A 16,367-nucleotide genomic window follows, 5' to 3' on the forward strand; every position below is an offset into this window, starting at 1 on the left:
ACAGAGCAAGGATCAAAACTGAGGTTACTTTGGTGTCAAAGCCCGTGTGTGTTTTTAATATTTTTCTGCCAACTGGCCTGTTTTGGCCGAGCCCTCAGAGCAGGCCATGCCTACAGGGAGGCGCTGCTGTTGAAGCTTGTTAAAATGTAGAGAAAGGGCAGGGGGAAGGCATTCTGCTGTGGGCTTTACGTAGGTTATCTCATTTGTTCCTTGCAGTAGTCTAAGAAGGTGGGGGTTAATCCACTGTAGAGTCAGATGTGCAGAAGTTAAGAGTCAGATTCCGAACCCGGCTCTCCCTGACAGCAAAATTCAGGTGCTCCTCCACTTGCTAGCTTGCTTTCCACTTAGATCGTTAGGATAATAGCTGCTCCCTTAGCCCTGTGCTAAGACCTCATTCAGTGCACCCCACCAGGGTGTACGGTGGGGACTGTTCTCTGTTGTGCAGAAGAGGAAAGGAAGCGCGATCGCCCAGGATCTTACAGCCGGTGAGTGGCTTGTGATTCCACGCTAAGCGTCAGCCACACCCCAGCCCTTTCACCTTCCGTCGCGGCGGGGGTGCTGCAGTGTGACCCTCAGGAGGAGACAGACTGCAGTGACACTGTTGGCATTTGACGCAGAGAGGTCGGCCCCCTTCAAGACAATTTGGACTTTATGCTCGATGGGGTTTTCTTTTCTCCCAGAGTTCTCAGCACCCCTCTGGCCTTGAAACTTAGCCTGCCTGAGACTTACCTCTGGGATACAGGAAAGAAAAGGAGAATGGTCTATTAGATGCATTTCCTTAAAAGTTGACAGAAGTAGTTTAGTAGTTAAAGCCTGTCTGATGTGGGGCGTTTTGCAGCACTGGCAGCACCGATTAAAAAAATTTTTTAAGGACTAAAGTGCTGAGTTTTATATCTAAATATAGAAAGTGAAAAATAAACAAGTCAGAGTTTGTCTTGGAGGAAGTATTGATTTGTTGCTAGAAAGGAAACTTAGGAGGAACTGAGTCCTGGTGTGACCGAGCAGGGGCGAAGCCTGGCCGGGGCAGACTACGGAAAGACTTCAGGCCAAGAATGCCGGTGCCGAGAAGTGGTGCTTGGGATCCAGGAATAAAAACTTTTTTGGACGTTTCAGAAAATCAGACACGTACCAGAGCAGAAGGTGGTTCTCCTCTCGGTTTCCAAGCTCCTGCAGGTCACCTGTCCCTTCTCCTGGTGCCCCTGGTGTGGCAGGTGCCACAGGCATCTCTCGGCCGCTGTGACGGGGACGTCAAGGGTAAAATATGCCAGTTCTTAGCCCATAGGGGACACCTCGTGGCTGGCATTGCTGGGTCATCTAGCCTTCTGTCACCAAAATAGTTTTGAGGAAGACCACAGCTGAAAGCTCTGTGAAGGATCTTACCGGCCATGTTGGGTGCTCAGTAAATTTTTTTTTTTAATTTATTTATTTTATTTTATTTATTTTTATTTTTGGCTGCATTTAGGTCTTTGTTGCTGCGCACGGGCTTTCTCTAGTTGCGGCGAGTGGGGGCTACTCTTCGTTGCGGTGCGTGGGCTTCTCATTGTGGTGGCTTCTCTTGTTGCGGAGCATGGGCTCTAGGTGCGTGGGCTTCAGTAGTTGTGGCTCGTGGGCTCTAGAGCGCAGGCTCAGTAGTTGTGGCGCACGGGCTTAGTTGCTCTGCGGCGTGTGGGATCTTCCCAGACCAGGGCTCGAACCCGTGTCCCTTGCATTGGCAGGTGGATTCTTAACCACTGCACCACCAGGGAAGCCCAGTAAATATTTATTGAAAGAAAAAATAAGGCCTCTTTGCTTTTCTCTTTTTTAATGTCCTTTTGAAAAATCACACATGGCCGTGGTTTAAATAATGTGTAGAGGCTTGCTAACAAATAAAAAGCACCAGTTTTAATACTTTTTGGAGATGCTTTGTCCCTGAAGTATCTGGTATTTATTTTTCCTTGTATATTGCCCCCCAATGTTATTGAATCATAGATTTTAAGAGTCAGAGGGACCTTAGAGGCCTGGACCGTCTTCTAGGGTGGTGGCGGTTCTCACAGTATGGTTCCTGGGCCAGCAGCATCAGCGTCACCTGGGAATGTGTTGGAAATGCAGATTTTGGGGGCCCACTCCCAACCAACAGAATCAGAAACCCTACAGGTGCAGCCCTGTAACCTATATTATAACCAGCCCTCCAGGTGATTCTGCTGCACGCTCAAGTTTGAAAACTAGTGACTTAAAACGCAGTAGTAGAAGAACACAGGCTCTGGAAGCAGATGGGGTTCAGATTGCAATTCACTAGCTCTCTGACCTCGTGCATGTTACTTTGCCTCTTAGCCTCTGCATTCCCATCTGTAAAATGAGATTAGTAATAATCTCTCTGAAGGAGCTATTGTGAGAACTGATGTAAAAATGCACGGTAAGGACTTAGCATTATGTGCCTCACACACAGCAAGCGTTCAATAAATGGTTTATTACTGGTGTTATTAGCTGTCTTCTTAGACCAGGTATTAATCTTTTTAAACAGCATCCTAGACAGATGGCTATCCAGTGAGAAGGGAGTTCAAAAGCTCTGGCCCTTTATAATGAGTGACAGCTGTAGCTATTATTATTTTATATATTGAGACAATATTTGCCTTCCTGTCATTCCCATTCTAGTCATAGCTCTGTTTTCTAGAGCCATTGGAACAAGACTGTTCTACACAGAAATTGTTTAGACTTTTGAAGCTAGCAGCCTTGGCTATTCTGAACTGTCTCTTGTTCTATTCCCACATGTTAACTTGTTTCTCTTGTTCTATTCCCAAAGATTAAAAGATTCCCAAAGAAATCAGTAGGGCTCTGTAAAAAAAAAAAAAAAAAAAAATAGACCTATTGCCGAGATTCTGCTATGGTAATGGGTCTTTGGAGATTTCTGGTATGTAGAGATGCCTCAGAGCTTAAGATTGAAGCTTTCTCAGTGGGACCTCTAGCCGTGGAACAGATCTTGTGGCTAGGGGGTACTGCTTTCTGCTGGCAGGTGTGAGCCAGAGTCAGCCCCTGAGTGTTTCTGTGTGGGTCTGTGGGTCCCAGGATGCACACCCCTTGGAATCCAGCGTCTCTGCCTAGGGGCCTGCTCCAGGCCCCCAGCCCTTTCCCTGCTCTGGTCTTGGGCTCCTTGGCAAGCTGCCCTTGCTCTGTCAGGCATCCTAGTTCTCACCTGTGTTGCTAGCTCTCTGTTTCACGAGCAGCCTGCAGTTTGCAGTCTGCTCTAAGATTTTTGTTTTTATTTAATTGATGTCTAATTAATAGTTGTGAAAAATTGTACTGGCCAAGCAGATGATACCTTTCCTAAATTATGCCATGTTGTTGTGGAGAGCAGTGGCAGAATTGCTATTTTAAAGTGGGATTTCGTAATATAAACACATGTCCAGATTACAGGAAATACTAAGTTGATGATTAATTGATGCTATGGAGCTGGCCTTGCGCGTTCAGATGCTTCCATTTTTGTGATCATCCATCTAGTGAGGTTTCAGCAGGCCCGCACCTCTGATAATTTCCCGATAGCTAACTTGCAGTTTGTTTTCTGCCCTGTGATACCGGGGCAGGTGGTCATTAGGAGACAACGCAGAGGACTCCTCTGTCCGTGCGGAAGGTCAGGGTTGCCAGAAGATGATGAATGGCCTGAGGCTGTCAGGATCTTCTCCGGTTCAGAGAGTGCCTCTCCACACTGGGGCTCAGGAACTGTGGACATTGCTACCTCATCGAGGACTTTTTAAGCTCCTGCCGTTTGTAACATTGTTTTCTTTGTATTAGAGAGGGCTGACATTCAGGTAAAGAGAAAAGTGTAGTGATTTTTTTAAACCTAGGGGGTGAAGATTTGAATCTGTTGACACATACCCAGGGCTTGTCAAAACGTGGGTGATTTCATGTGTAAGCATGTGACGTGTTACCCGAGATGTGAAATAGGTAGAAATACTGAGCCTGCGCGTCTGGAGCCTGTGCTCCGCAACAAGAGAGGCCGCGATAGTGAGAGGCCCGCGCACCGCGATGAAGAGTGGCCCCCGCTCGCCGCAACTAGAGAAAGCCCTCGCACAGAAACGAAGACCCAACACAGCCATAAATAAATAAATAAATAAATACTTAAAAAAAAACAAACAAACAAAAAACTCAGAAACAAATTAAAAAAAAAAAAAAAAAAAAAAAAAGAAATAGGTAGAAAGTTTAAATATGTCTGAGAATAGTTTAGAAAAGTCACTGAGGAAAGAGACCATTGTAAAATTACTAACTAGGGATGGTGAACAGGGGCCATCCTGACCTCTAACTTCTGGAGGTTGACAGCAATAGAGGGGATGGACCATCTCAAAATTAGTTACCCAGAATACTGAGGGCCAGTGGGTTTCACTCAAATGTGATGTTTCTTTGAGGGGATTGGCGGGGGGGGTGGGTAGACTGTGGTCTGGACCCCAGCCTGATGGTGGATGAATGTCAAGCATCTTCTGGAACAGTGTGGAGGCAGAAGAGTAGCAGAGGCCCTGGACTTAGACCACTCTGCCTCTTACCAGCTGTGCAGTTTAGGGTGCGGACTTCACCTTTCTGAATCTCCCTTTTCTCATCTGTATTCTCTCTCCATCCAGTAGCCCCACCATAAGGGGCTGAGGATTCGATGGCATCATCATTCATCTAACAAATGAGTGGTGGATGTGGGAAAGCATGTAGCCCAGCGCACAACATGGTGACCATGCAGGAAACATTAACTCCGAAAGGGAGGGCAGTGGGAAAGGCCACCACTGGGCTGGGGTGTGTCCAGGGCCTCAAGTTTGGATAGTGTCTGCACTTCTCGTGCCGAGTACAGTGATGGCGCAGCTCCCTTGTAGCTGGGCATTGCACAGCACGGTGTCCTTGAGGCTGCTGCGTTAACCCCCTTTTCTCTGGGGTGAAAGGGCCCACGTGCAGTTAACAGCGTTTAGGCTAGGGAATTGATGACTTTTGCTTTGATGTTCTTCACAGTTCACCTGCCACCAATCTGGGGCTCCAGAAACAGGCTGACTGCTTTTATCTCGCCTGATGGGTGCCTCTCCAGAGGCATCAATTACGGTGATAACTGACGTTGAGACACTTGGCTCTCAAGAGCCTCCTAATGGACTCCGGGGCCTAGTCCTCTCTCCACTGTCCGCACTGCCTTCTAGTGTTCAGTGGTGGCTCCAGGGTGCTTCCTCAGTGCCCCTTCAGCTGGTCAGAGTTGCTCAAAACCAGGATCTTCAGAAGGGAACCAGGGTTGGTTTGGCCATGAGATCCCATCTTGGTTTTCACAGTGACGTCATTGTCCTTTAGACCCATGGTCTTAGGGGCACAACAGTGGACTTTCCTTCCTGGAGAGAAGGAGAACCAAGCTGAGAGACGGTGCTTGGAGTCCACTGCAAGCTGCACAGTGCTTCCTGTGCCGAGGGGTGGGGAGTGAAGGGTGGAGGGAGTCATTCTCTCACTTGGTACTTTATATCCTCCCATGTTATTATTTAGTTGAATTTTAGCATTGCTTTTTTCCTTACCTAACACTGTACACCAAGTAAGTTCCAAAAGAATCGCAGAGTTAAACGTAAAAAAAAAAGTTGTAAAAGAACAAGAAGGAAGAAATAGAAGAGGGCTTCCCTGGTGGCGCAGTGGTTGAGAATCTGCTTGCCAATGCAGGGGACACGGGTTCGAGCCCTGGTCTGGGAAGATCCCACATGCCGCGGAGCAACTAGGCCCGTGAGCCACAACTATTGAGCCTGTGTGTCTGGAGCCTGTGCTCCACAACAAGAGAGGCCGCGACAGTGAGAGGCCTGCACACCGCGATGAAGAGTGGCCCCCGCTCGCCGTAACTAGAGAAAGCCCTTGCACAGAAACAAAGACCCAACGGAGCCAATAAATGAATGAATGAATGAATGAATGAATAAGAAAGAGAGAAAGGAAAGAGAGAGAGGGAAGGAGGGAGAAAAAAAGGAAGAAAGAGAGAGAGAGAAAGAAAAGAAAGAAGACATAGAGAATATCTGATCTAGGAACAGGAAAATCCTCTCTAACCATAAAAACAAATGAAGACATCAGAAAGAAATTGATGGGTCTTGAAAACCTAAAATTTTTGAATTATGTACTTCCAAAAAATTCAGTACACAAAATTAGAAGACAGATAACAAAAGGGAAAAAATGTAAAGATATATAACATTAACGTAGTCAGTTCCTTAATATTCAAGTACAAAATGAGAAGAACCACTCCTATAGGAAAATGAACAAGAACATGAATAGGAAATTCACAAAGTAAGAAATACACACTGCCAAGGATCTTTTAAACTTAACTAGCTATCAAAAAACATAATTGTGGGTTATTCCTAACAGTGAAAACTTGGAAAAACCTAAATGATTAACAATAGATCATTTTTAAGTTACTGTATATTTTGATGTCTTTAAAATCACATTGTAAAAAAACATTTAATGATTTAGGTTCACAACATACTTTGTAAATGAAATGGGTGGGTTAAAACAGTGTTCTCTCCATTTTGTTAAAAAAAATTAAAATTCCAGAGTATACATCAAAATGTGGACAAAAGATATCTTTGTCTGATGTGTTTCTGTATCATTTTAATTTTTACAAAAAACAAATATTTTTACATTTTTAAGTGAAAAAGAAAATGGGCAAAAGTGGGTTGAAGCATCTAGGCAAGTCAAGAGTGCTTTAGCCCTGTTCCTCTCTCCCAGTGGGTGCCTCATGGACTCTCCCCTTCTTTCCTCAAGTGCAGTCCTCCTCATTCTCTGCTCTCCACTTCCTGCTCCTAAGACACCTGCTTGTTTCTTCTCAGGATTGAGCACTGAAGGCATCTACCGGGTCAGCGGGAACAAGTCAGAGATGGAGAGTCTACAAAGACAGTTTGATCAAGGTAAGGCCACAGCCCAGCCGAGCAGCGGAGGCCAGTCAGGGCAGACGCAACAGCCAGACTGCCAGTGGAGCCCCTCGGGGGTGCTCCTGCCACACAGCCCCAAAGCCGAGAGGTGCTGGCTGGGTGACTGAGAAGGAGCAAGTGTTTGGCCCCTGTCCACAAACAGAAGTGTCACCCCGCCAAGCCTGCTCCAGCCGGGCTGCCCCTGCACCTCACCATCCACAGGCACTGTCCCAGCTCGCCCGGCACGTGCCGCGTCCACCAGGAAAGGGCCCTGCTTCCCTGGGACTGGGCTGTGCAGGGGTTAATCTCAGGCACATGATGTAAAGGTTGGGTTGAGATGACAATCCTCTTTTGCCAGGGCCACAGGAGTACCCTCAACCATGAGTACCCTCCTCACAGAGTCCCTGCAGGAGAGAAACAAAGCAAGGGAGCGTTTTGTGATGAGCTGAGCCTTGGGCCCCAGACTCCCAAAGCTGAACTCTCATGAATTAGACTGGCTCTTGGCAGGGACTTCTGTCTCCTAAGCTAGATCAGGTCTGAGAGGCCTACAGCCAGATGGCCAAATCTATTTCACCCTAACCCAACAGCCAAACTCTAACTCTTAGAACTGAACACCCACCAATGCCAGAAGCAAATGAGCCAAAGCAGTAAAAATTCACAGATGTCACTGACCAAAGAGGAAAGTAGGCTGGGGATCAAAGTAGGGTCCAGCTGAGCATGTGACTGGGCCTCAGGAGACCAAGCCAGGCAGCCTGTGCGGGCCTGCAGGACCAAGCAGCTAACCAGTGTGCACTGGGGGCAGGCACCCCACCCCAGCACCCAGGGGCCCACAGCGCTTCGTAACACCACAGTCAGTCTGTGCTGGCTGGCAGCGGGAGGAGGTGACCCAGGGGAGAAGGAAAATGTGCGTTAGTCTTGCAAGATAGGAAGCAGGAGGTCAAAATGAGGGTAAAGCCACCCTTGGGCATACACTTGATTATATGCCAGAATCTGTAACATGGGTTACATACAACCCCCAAATAGAAACAGCTGATATCTATCAGTAGATGATTTGTTACGATCAGAAATGCAATAAAGTATGTAAAGAAAAATTAGAGACAGAGGTCAGAGGTATCATGAGCTGGAAGGGACCAGCAAGGGGAAAATGAGCCTCGTTGCCCGATCACCACAAGGAGCAGGGATGGAGATGGCAGTCCAGGTTGTTGGTAACGTTTTTGTAACCTTCCAGGAAAAGGGAGCTGACCTTTTGGGAAAGCCTCCTCCTGTTTTCCCTGAGTGTGAGGGTGTAAGGAAAAGGTAGCAGCACATCCAGGCCAAACAAGGAGAGTTGGATGGCACAGAATGGGGGGTGCAGCTCCTCTACTCAAAGGCTGACCTTGGAAGGTTGGGTGTCAGCCTCTGTCTGTGAATCTCAGAACTTTCTTTTCTTTTTTTTTTAGCAGCACCCAGGGATGCCACCTTCTGTCCAGTGTGTGACGATCCCGAGTCCCTGCCCAGGCTCCACGCCTGCCCTGGGCAGCATCCCTGGGTCCTCGTTTCTCTGCTTATCCCCAGCGCTGAGTGTTCCTTGCTTCTGCCCAGCTTAGACTGCTCTGGCCTCACTCTCCCAACTTCCTTTCAGATCACAACCTGGATTTGGCAGAGAAGGACTTCACAGTGAACACTGTGGCAGGGGCCATGAAGAGCTTTTTCTCAGAACTGCCAGACCCCCTGGTCCCATACAACATGCAGATTGATCTGGTGGAGGCACACAGTGAGTAGCGGCAGCCGTGTGTAGCCTGTGGGCCCCTGGCAGCGCCCCAGGCGGACGCTGTGTTGGGCAAATTGAGGGAGGGGGTGCAGCACCGTAAGAATGGGTCCTGCCCTCAGAGAGCTGACACTTTGACTCTTGGAACTGAGATGTGAAGGACATAAGGAAAGGGAGCTAGCAAGGTGGCACCGAAGGGGCCGACACATTAGGCCCCTGCCTTGGTTGACCAGAGGCGCTTCTCTGAGGGTTCTGTCAAGAAAGTTGCGGGTGGCCCCAGAACTCCGTGAGTTGAGAGCCTGGTTTTGATGTCGGGCTCGGGGCAGATCTCTGCTCCGTTGCTTGCTCACGGTGTGTGCATGGCCAGCGTGATCTCCCCTGGCCCTTAGTTTCCTCTGTTACCATCCCTTCTCGTACTTATTAAATGAGGTTAGGAGAGGTCTGGAGGCAAGGCTATGTCACAGACCTGTTAAGTGGTAGGTATATTACTTTCCTTTGCCCTCCTCTCACTCACCCCTCTTCTCCCAGCTCTCCTAGAAGGAATTTAACGTGTGGTGCAGGGCCAGATAGCCTCTGAGGAAGCCATGCTCTTGAGGGAGGGGCAGCGCCAGTGGTCCTGACCATGTGATCACTTGAGGCTGCAGCAAGTTAGCATCTCTGGTTTTAATGGTCACCTTGCACGCCATCCTGCCTGCCCCGAGAGCTGTTTCTGCCCTGGCTCGCCTCTCTCCAGAGGCATTTGTCCACCATGTGGGAACCTTCCCACTGGGCAGCCTTTCCTGGACTTCATGTAGTGCTCTGGGCGGGGGGGGGGGCCTGACCTCTCCAAGCTTTCCACGGGGTGACACTTCTGAACTTTTTTAGCCAAAGGCAGCCTTCTACTTTGTACCTCTGGTGGGCCAAGACCCCAGAAGCAACTGCTGCTGTGCAGCTACAGAAGGGAGCATCTTTGCCAGCGACCAAGGGGGTGGGGAAGTGGAAAGGGAGCTGTGTTCCTGGGACCCCAGCACATTAGTCTTATCTTGCCACTGCCCAACTCAAAAGAGGGAGTTTTAAGCAAACACGATTTACTCACAAAGCTGATGGTGTGGGCAAAAATCGGGGGGCTGTCACAAATTCGCAGGACTTTAAGATGTGGGTCATAGACTCTTAGTGGCTTCGGGAAATAGAGGTGCTGACAGAAGCCCAACTGTGGAGGGGAGGGGTGTCCCTGTCAGAACCTGACTGCTGTCAGTGCTACAAAGCCCCCAGAGTCACTGTTCTACGGTCTGCCTTTCCTGTGGTGTTTGTTTCCACAGTCTAGTGCCACCTTCACCACCATATTTTACGCACACCGTCTTAGCTGATTGAAATTGTTCGCACCCCCAGTCTTACCCAAGCCCCCAGGGATGGGGTAGAAGCACTGGCAGCTTCTGGGACTGTCATAGGGTTCCCTGGCCGCCTTCCCCATCTGCCTTCTCAGGACAGGAGTCTGGGTTTCTCCAGGTGAGTTAGGGGGTGGGGACAGGTGCCAGCTTCTGCTCTGGTCCTACCATCCAAAGATAGAGGTCCTCCCAGCAGTCACTTCTCTAGCAGGCTCTAGGCTGGCTCAGATGTGAAACACATGGGAAATCTCCATCCAGAGCCAGCTTTCTTTCCATCCAAGCTAAGCTTGTCTCTGGGCAGAAGTTAGGTAGAGAAGGTGTGGGCTGGTACCCAGCTTGCTGGAAGCCCAGCAATTCCTGACAGCGTTGTCTTGACTTGGCGCCATCTAGAGGCTTTTAGAGCCCTGGCACCCCGCAGAAAGAATCCCATTGTTTCTGCGGGAATTGCTGACATAGCGTCTTTTTGTTTTGGGAGGGTCATGGGGGGCAGGAGAGGAAGGTGTTATTGATAGGGAATCAGCTGCCTTCCTACAGCGGCTTCCGCCGCCTGCCCCTGCTAAGGAAGGGAGCTTCTTGCTGCTACTGCAGTCTGGAAAAGGGTGGAGATTTTCCGCTTCCTCTTCCCATTGTGTGCTTCCTGTGCCCCAAGCTGGTCAGCTGGAGCTCCGTTGTCTTGAACCTGGTAGAGAGAAGTGTATCTCACTGACATGGCACCTCTCACGGCCTCAACAGTTGAGGGAAGAGTGGGGCTGTGTGTGTCAGAGCTTAACTGAGCCAGAAATACCGACCAGGCAGTGCCAAAGTTAGTGTTAAGGGACGTGATGGAACAAAGGTTCTCATGCCCAAAAGTAGCTATTTCTCAGCCTGGCTGGGTTTCCATGGCAACGTCAACTTGACCAGCTCTTTCCACGTAGTACCTAAGAGCTGTTGTGTCTGTGTGTGTTAAGGGCTTGGAAATGGTTTCCGATCCCATCACAACAAATATCAAGGTCACTATCAAATTGTTTTGTAAGCTCCAAAATTTCACAATAGTGAACATTGCTGAAATTGTGCCTACAAATTGAGATTTTTGTGATTATTCACCAGTTATTTTCCTACCACCTTCAAGGTGATGTGTGGGAGACTGAGAAATGAATAGCAGCAGCCGCAGCCCATACTGCTAGGGAGTGGCAAGCTGGGCGTGACCTTCTGTGCTGAGACATCGTTCCTGCCCTCCCCGGGTGCTCATTTAAGTTCTCTTCCAGACAGTGTGAAGCAACCTGAGCTGGAAGTGCAGAAACGCAGTAAGGAGAGAGGAAGGTAGAAGGCCTCGTGGAAGAGATGGCACCTGAGCTTGGCTTCAGAGAGGACCAGGATTTCAGGAGGCAGCTAAAGGGGGCTTGAATTCCCTGTTCTGTCTCGTCCTCACGTTTCACCCCAGCCTTCAAGAAACAGTATTATTTATTCTTGCCCCGCATCTTCTTTCCCTCTCACAGCCCCCCCAAAACCCCACCACCACCTATCCGGAATCCCTCTGGTCCAGCAGTCCCCACACACACTGTCCTATGTCTTTTGGGCCAGAAAAGGCCCTAGAGCTGCCTGTCTTGGTCCAGAGGCTCTGAGCCTAAGGACCTTTGGCCTCAGAGCCTCGTTAGCCCCCATAGACTGCTTGTGAGTTGTGTGTGTGCATTTAAGTCTACGGAGAAGACCATTGTCTTTCATCAGATTGTCAAAGGGATGGGACTTCCCTGGCGGTCCAGTGGTTAGGACTCCACACTTTCACTGCCAAGGGCCCAGGTTCGATCCCTGGTCAGGGAAATAAGATTCCACAAGCCACACAGTGTGGCCCACCCCCCCAAAAGAAAAAAAAAAAAAAAGATCATCAAAGGGATACATGACCCCCGATGGTTCAGGATGCTGGCCTATCGTCTCACCCTTCCCATCAACAGATGAGACAACTTGGGGCTAGAGATTAATAGATGACTGACTGGCAAGGTCACCTGGCGGACCAGTCTGGCTGCTCCCTGGGCTCGTGTTCACATGCTGCCGTGTGATGTTGCTAATCCTGGGGTCCTGCTTCCTCTTGTCTGTCCAGCTAGCTGCTTGAGAGCACGGGGCTGTTCCTTGTCTCCTAGCGTGTGCCAGGCCCTGTGTGGGACCGGGACAGATGGCAGCAGACAGGCAAGTGTGCCGTCCCTGCCTTCATCTGCTGGGTAGGAGACATCGGACAGGTTACTGCAAGGTCACACCTCCAGGAGAAGGACACCCTGAAACTTCCGTTCTGGGCCCGACAGAGTGCGAGTGCAGCCTTGGAGTCACTTTCCCCCAGAAGGACAGGTGGCCGTTGCATGCCGTGTGTGCCTGCGTGCGTCACTGAGCGGGTGTGGCCTGAGCCGGTGTTTTCCTTTTTTGGTCGTGCAGGTGTACAAGGTGGTCAAAATCCATCAGGGATTTTCCTCTAGGCACTGAGTTGAGCGGTAGCAGATCCAAGCCTAGAGCCTGGTTGACCGCCTGGGTACCAGAGATGGCAGCAGAGTGACACAGCCAGGGCAAGAACAATGTTTGGGATTAGGGCCCTTGACACCAATTTGTGTGACCTTGGACCAGCATTCTTACTTCTTTGGGCCTTGGTTTATCTGTATACTGTGAGAGGTGTAGCAAGCTAGCCTCTGAGGTCCCCAGTGGCCTCTGACTATCCTGTCTTTCTTTTTCTTTTTTTTTTTTTTTTAATTTATTTATTTATTTATTTTTGGCTGCGTTGGGTCTTCGTTGCTGCACGTGGGCTTTCTCTAGTTGCAGCGAGCGGGAGCTACTCTTCATTGCAGTGTGTGTGCGTCTCATACCAGTGACTTCTCTTGTTGTGGAGCCCGGGCTCTAGGCGCATGGGTTCAGCAGTTGTGGCTCGCGGGCTCTAGAGCGCAGGCTCAGTAGTTGTGGCGCACAGGCTTACTTGCACCACAGCGTGTGGGATCTTCCTGGACCAGGGCTCAAACCCATGTTCCCTGCATTGGCAGGCGGATTCTTAACCACTGCGCCACCAGGGAACTCCTGTCCTCTCCTCTTGCTCCAGAGTTCTTGGGACCTCAGTTCCAAGTTCCCTGATCTGTATCCAGACTTCGTCTTTTCTTTTTAAATTATCTATCTGTCTATCTATCTAGTTAGTTATTTTGGCTGTACCAGGCCTTCGTGCTGCAGCACACGGGATCTTCATTGTGGCATGCAGGATCTCTTAGTTGCAGCAAGCGGACTTCTTAGTTGCGGCATGTGGGATCTAGTTCCCCGACCAGGGATCGAACCCAGGCCCCCTGTATTGGGAGCACGGAGCCCTACCTACTGGACCAGCAGGGAAGTCCCCAGACTTCGTCTTGATTCAGCTGACCTCAGATGCCTCTCCTGAACCTGTATTGATGTCTCAGTTGACAGACACATGGTTTCAAAAGTATGGTTTTTTAGCTGAGGAGGCCTGAGCCCTGTAGAGCCCCTCACCCCTTTCAAAGAGGATTATTGAAGCTGGCGAGGGCTCTGAGCATGGTGGCAGGCAGGTGATCCAGAGCAGGAGTGCTGGACTTGGAGACAGAGCTTGGTGCCCACCCCTCCTTCCCCTCACCAGCCTTGTGTCCTTGGTGTTGCCTCTTGAGTGGGTTTTCTCAGCCAGCCTGTTGGATAAACCAGCCCCACCTTCCCTCAGGTGGTGGGAGGGCTGCACAAACAGCAACTGTGAAATTGCCCCGCCGACATTCCTGCACCCTCCAGAGGTAAAAAGTCACTGGTGTCGTGACTACCATGGAAAGACTGCCAGTTTGAGTGGGTCCCTCAACACTGGTGGTGGTTTGCTTGCTGGAGGGAAATGAAGACAGAAGGACAGGTCAGGTCAGAAGGATGTCCGCGAGGTGGACGTTGTTTTTCACGGGGCCAGGCTTTGCACTGGGAGGCTTCCCATTGTTCCCTTTGCCGTCCTCCCCCTCCTCCTGCCAGCCTTCTGGTGCTCCCCGGCGCTCACGAGCACCTGCCCCGAGCAGCTAGCGGGGAGAGGGAGACGAAGCCCAGGGAGCTTGGCCATCTAGGTCCTTGTTAGGCACCTTGCTGATGTGCTACACCGGGATGGGGAGAGAGGCTGGCATTCCTGAGGGTGGCCCTTGAATCACTATCCGAGCAGGTTCTGTAATCCCCCCGGCCCACCGCCTGGAAGAGAGAGAAGGAGCAGCCGCCCTTGTTGCTCAGCGGATAGGAAGGAGAGGGGACGTCCCGGGCCGGCGGTGCCAGTAGCCCCATTTCCTGCGTCCAGCCAGGAGGACGGGTGAGGCTGGGCTCTCACATGAAGGTGCTGCCGTTCGTACACAGCTGTGTTCTTGTCGTACAGGTGCCTCGGAGAGACCTGTGCCAAGCCCCGTCTGGAAGGGCGCAGCTATTCTGAGTGAGACTCAGCATGCATGTGCTTCTCGTGTTTTCCAGGATAGTTGTTCATCCCTCCACCCCCGCCCCCACCCTGAGCAGTTTCCTTCTTTTAAGTAAACTTTTTATTGAGACGTAACAGTAAAGGATTTTGAAACTCAAGGCCAGACAAAAAGTGTGCCCTTGAAGTTGAAGTCTTGGGTCCAGAGAAATGAAACTGATAATGGCGCCACATGATTAGTTCCTGTGGGGGTTTGTAGTCATCTTCTAACAGACAGATGTTACCAAAACACTGTTTCTATCAAGCCACGCTCTCAAGTCAAAACATTCACCGGTTTCATGCTCGTTAGCCTGCCAGCGAACACTCTCAATAGCTCCATGCCTGCCATCTTTGCAGCCGCCTCTTCCACTGGTCCCCTGAAACTCAGACTTGCTCCCAGGTGCTTGTTGTGTGTCTGGCTGTGAGCTCTTCACTTCATGGTGTGGTGTTGCCAAGTAAAGGAGGCGCTGTCATGAGCCTCTTTTATGGACACGGAGATGCCGCTCAGACGTGTCACTTCCCCGAGATCACACAGCTGTGGTGTCAGAGACAAGATCTAGACCACCACACAACCCTTCCTCCCTGTGCCTCCCCACACCTCCCCACCAGCCGTTTATGTTCCATCTGTCCTTCTACGCCTAGCTTGAGGCTCCCAGACTGTGACCCTCTAGGAACGTCACCTCCTACGGAAGTTCTTAACTAGGAGGCCGCAGGCTTCCTAAAGAATACATGGGTCTGGGGAGTCTGTGAAGCTCCAGGAACTGTAGACAGGGCTATACACAGTTTATCTGTGGGAGAGGGTCCAGAGCTTTCATCCATCCTAAAGGAGCCTGTGTCCCCAGACCAGTTAGGAACCATCATATTTCTTAACGAACCCCCTGTCCACCCACCCACAGCCGTCAGTTGTGGGAGAGCTGCCATCTCTTCGTGGGATCCTCCTGTGATTTTTATGAGCCCTGGAGTCCTAGAGATAGCCTTCAGTTCCGACAAGTGGCCATAGGGATATCTTTCCATGCTCAGAGAGATCTCTCGACCAACTGGTTCCAAGTGGTCTCTGGACCATTTTTGTCTCACTAGCCCAGGGTGGCTCTCCCAGACAAGGCAGGCCAGGTCTCCTCAGGAAGGGGGAACCAGGGCCCCAGGGAGCACAGTGGTCCTCACTCAGACTCTGGAGCCATCTGGAGACGGTTTGGTTCCCAGACCAAGAGGCTGATTTCTGCAACCTCTCTGGGCCTCAGATTCCTTATCCTTGAGGTGGGGTGATAACAGCCCCAGCCTCGTAGGATTGTGAGGACTCGCTGAACCAGGCCTGGCATGGATTACGCGTTTCATTTGGGTTAGCTTATTTTCCCTCTCTCAGTACATTAGGATCCCATGATGGGCAAACTCTGGGCGGTAGTGGGGGAAGGGGGTATGTCGTCCCTTTGATGAACTACATAAGAATTCCCCCACTGTTTCCATCAGCTCCTCCAATAGGGAGATATGTGGAGGGTCCCTGTGACTCCAGGAAAAGGACAGAGCCCTGGTCTTGTGACAAACTCCCTCCCTAGACCGTCTGTTGGCGTGGGTGGGTGGCAGCGCTCACCCGTCTGGTCAGGAAGCAGGCAGGCTTTCTGCATTGGGATGCCTGTCTCCAGGGGCAACCGGATGAGCAAAGAATGGTGTTCTTTATGGTAGATTCTCTCTGCATCGTGGAGTCTCGGGTGGGGGGGCCAGGAAGCCCCAGGCGTACAGCGCTCCCCTTCAGCAGGGGCCTGGGACACGGAGGTAGGCCTGACCCCTAGCCCCATGCCACTGCCAGGTGTGCCAGCCTTGGGCACTGGCTTGCAGGGAGAGGATGGGGTTGGGCTTCCCTCAGAGAAGGTAGAGTATACAGCGTACTCTTCCCTGGCCGCCAACCCACCAGTTTGGCCAACTGCCCAGGACCAGTATCTGCTTTGAGCCCCAGGCCTACCAGCCTTGGTCTTGGTTTTCTCTTTCCT

At 50.6% G+C, this 16,367-nt stretch overlaps 1 protein-coding gene across 2 annotated transcripts in view; it reads left to right on the top strand.

The window, feature by feature from the left end:
* The window catches only part of ARHGAP35 (Rho GTPase activating protein 35), a 120,729-nt gene that overhangs the window by 98,720 nt on the left and 5,642 nt on the right, over positions 1 to 16,367 (top strand). Inside the window, exons 4-6 of one of the 2 annotated variants that reach the window (XM_057534438.1) lie at positions 6,783 to 6,860; positions 8,485 to 8,616; positions 11,219 to 16,364. In XM_057534438.1, the coding sequence (XP_057390421.1) occupies positions 6,783 to 6,860; positions 8,485 to 8,616; positions 11,219 to 11,277 (269 nt within the window). In that variant the 3' untranslated portion in view covers positions 11,278 to 16,364. Of the gene's footprint in view, positions 1 to 6,782; positions 6,861 to 8,484; positions 8,617 to 11,218; positions 16,365 to 16,367 lie in introns of those variants that run through there. The other variant, XM_057534437.1, reaches the window with a different exon arrangement.

Source organism: Balaenoptera acutorostrata, chromosome 19 (genome assembly GCF_949987535.1).
Source record: "Balaenoptera acutorostrata chromosome 19, mBalAcu1.1, whole genome shotgun sequence".
In the NCBI taxonomy this organism is placed as follows: domain Eukaryota; kingdom Metazoa; phylum Chordata; class Mammalia; order Artiodactyla; family Balaenopteridae; genus Balaenoptera; species Balaenoptera acutorostrata.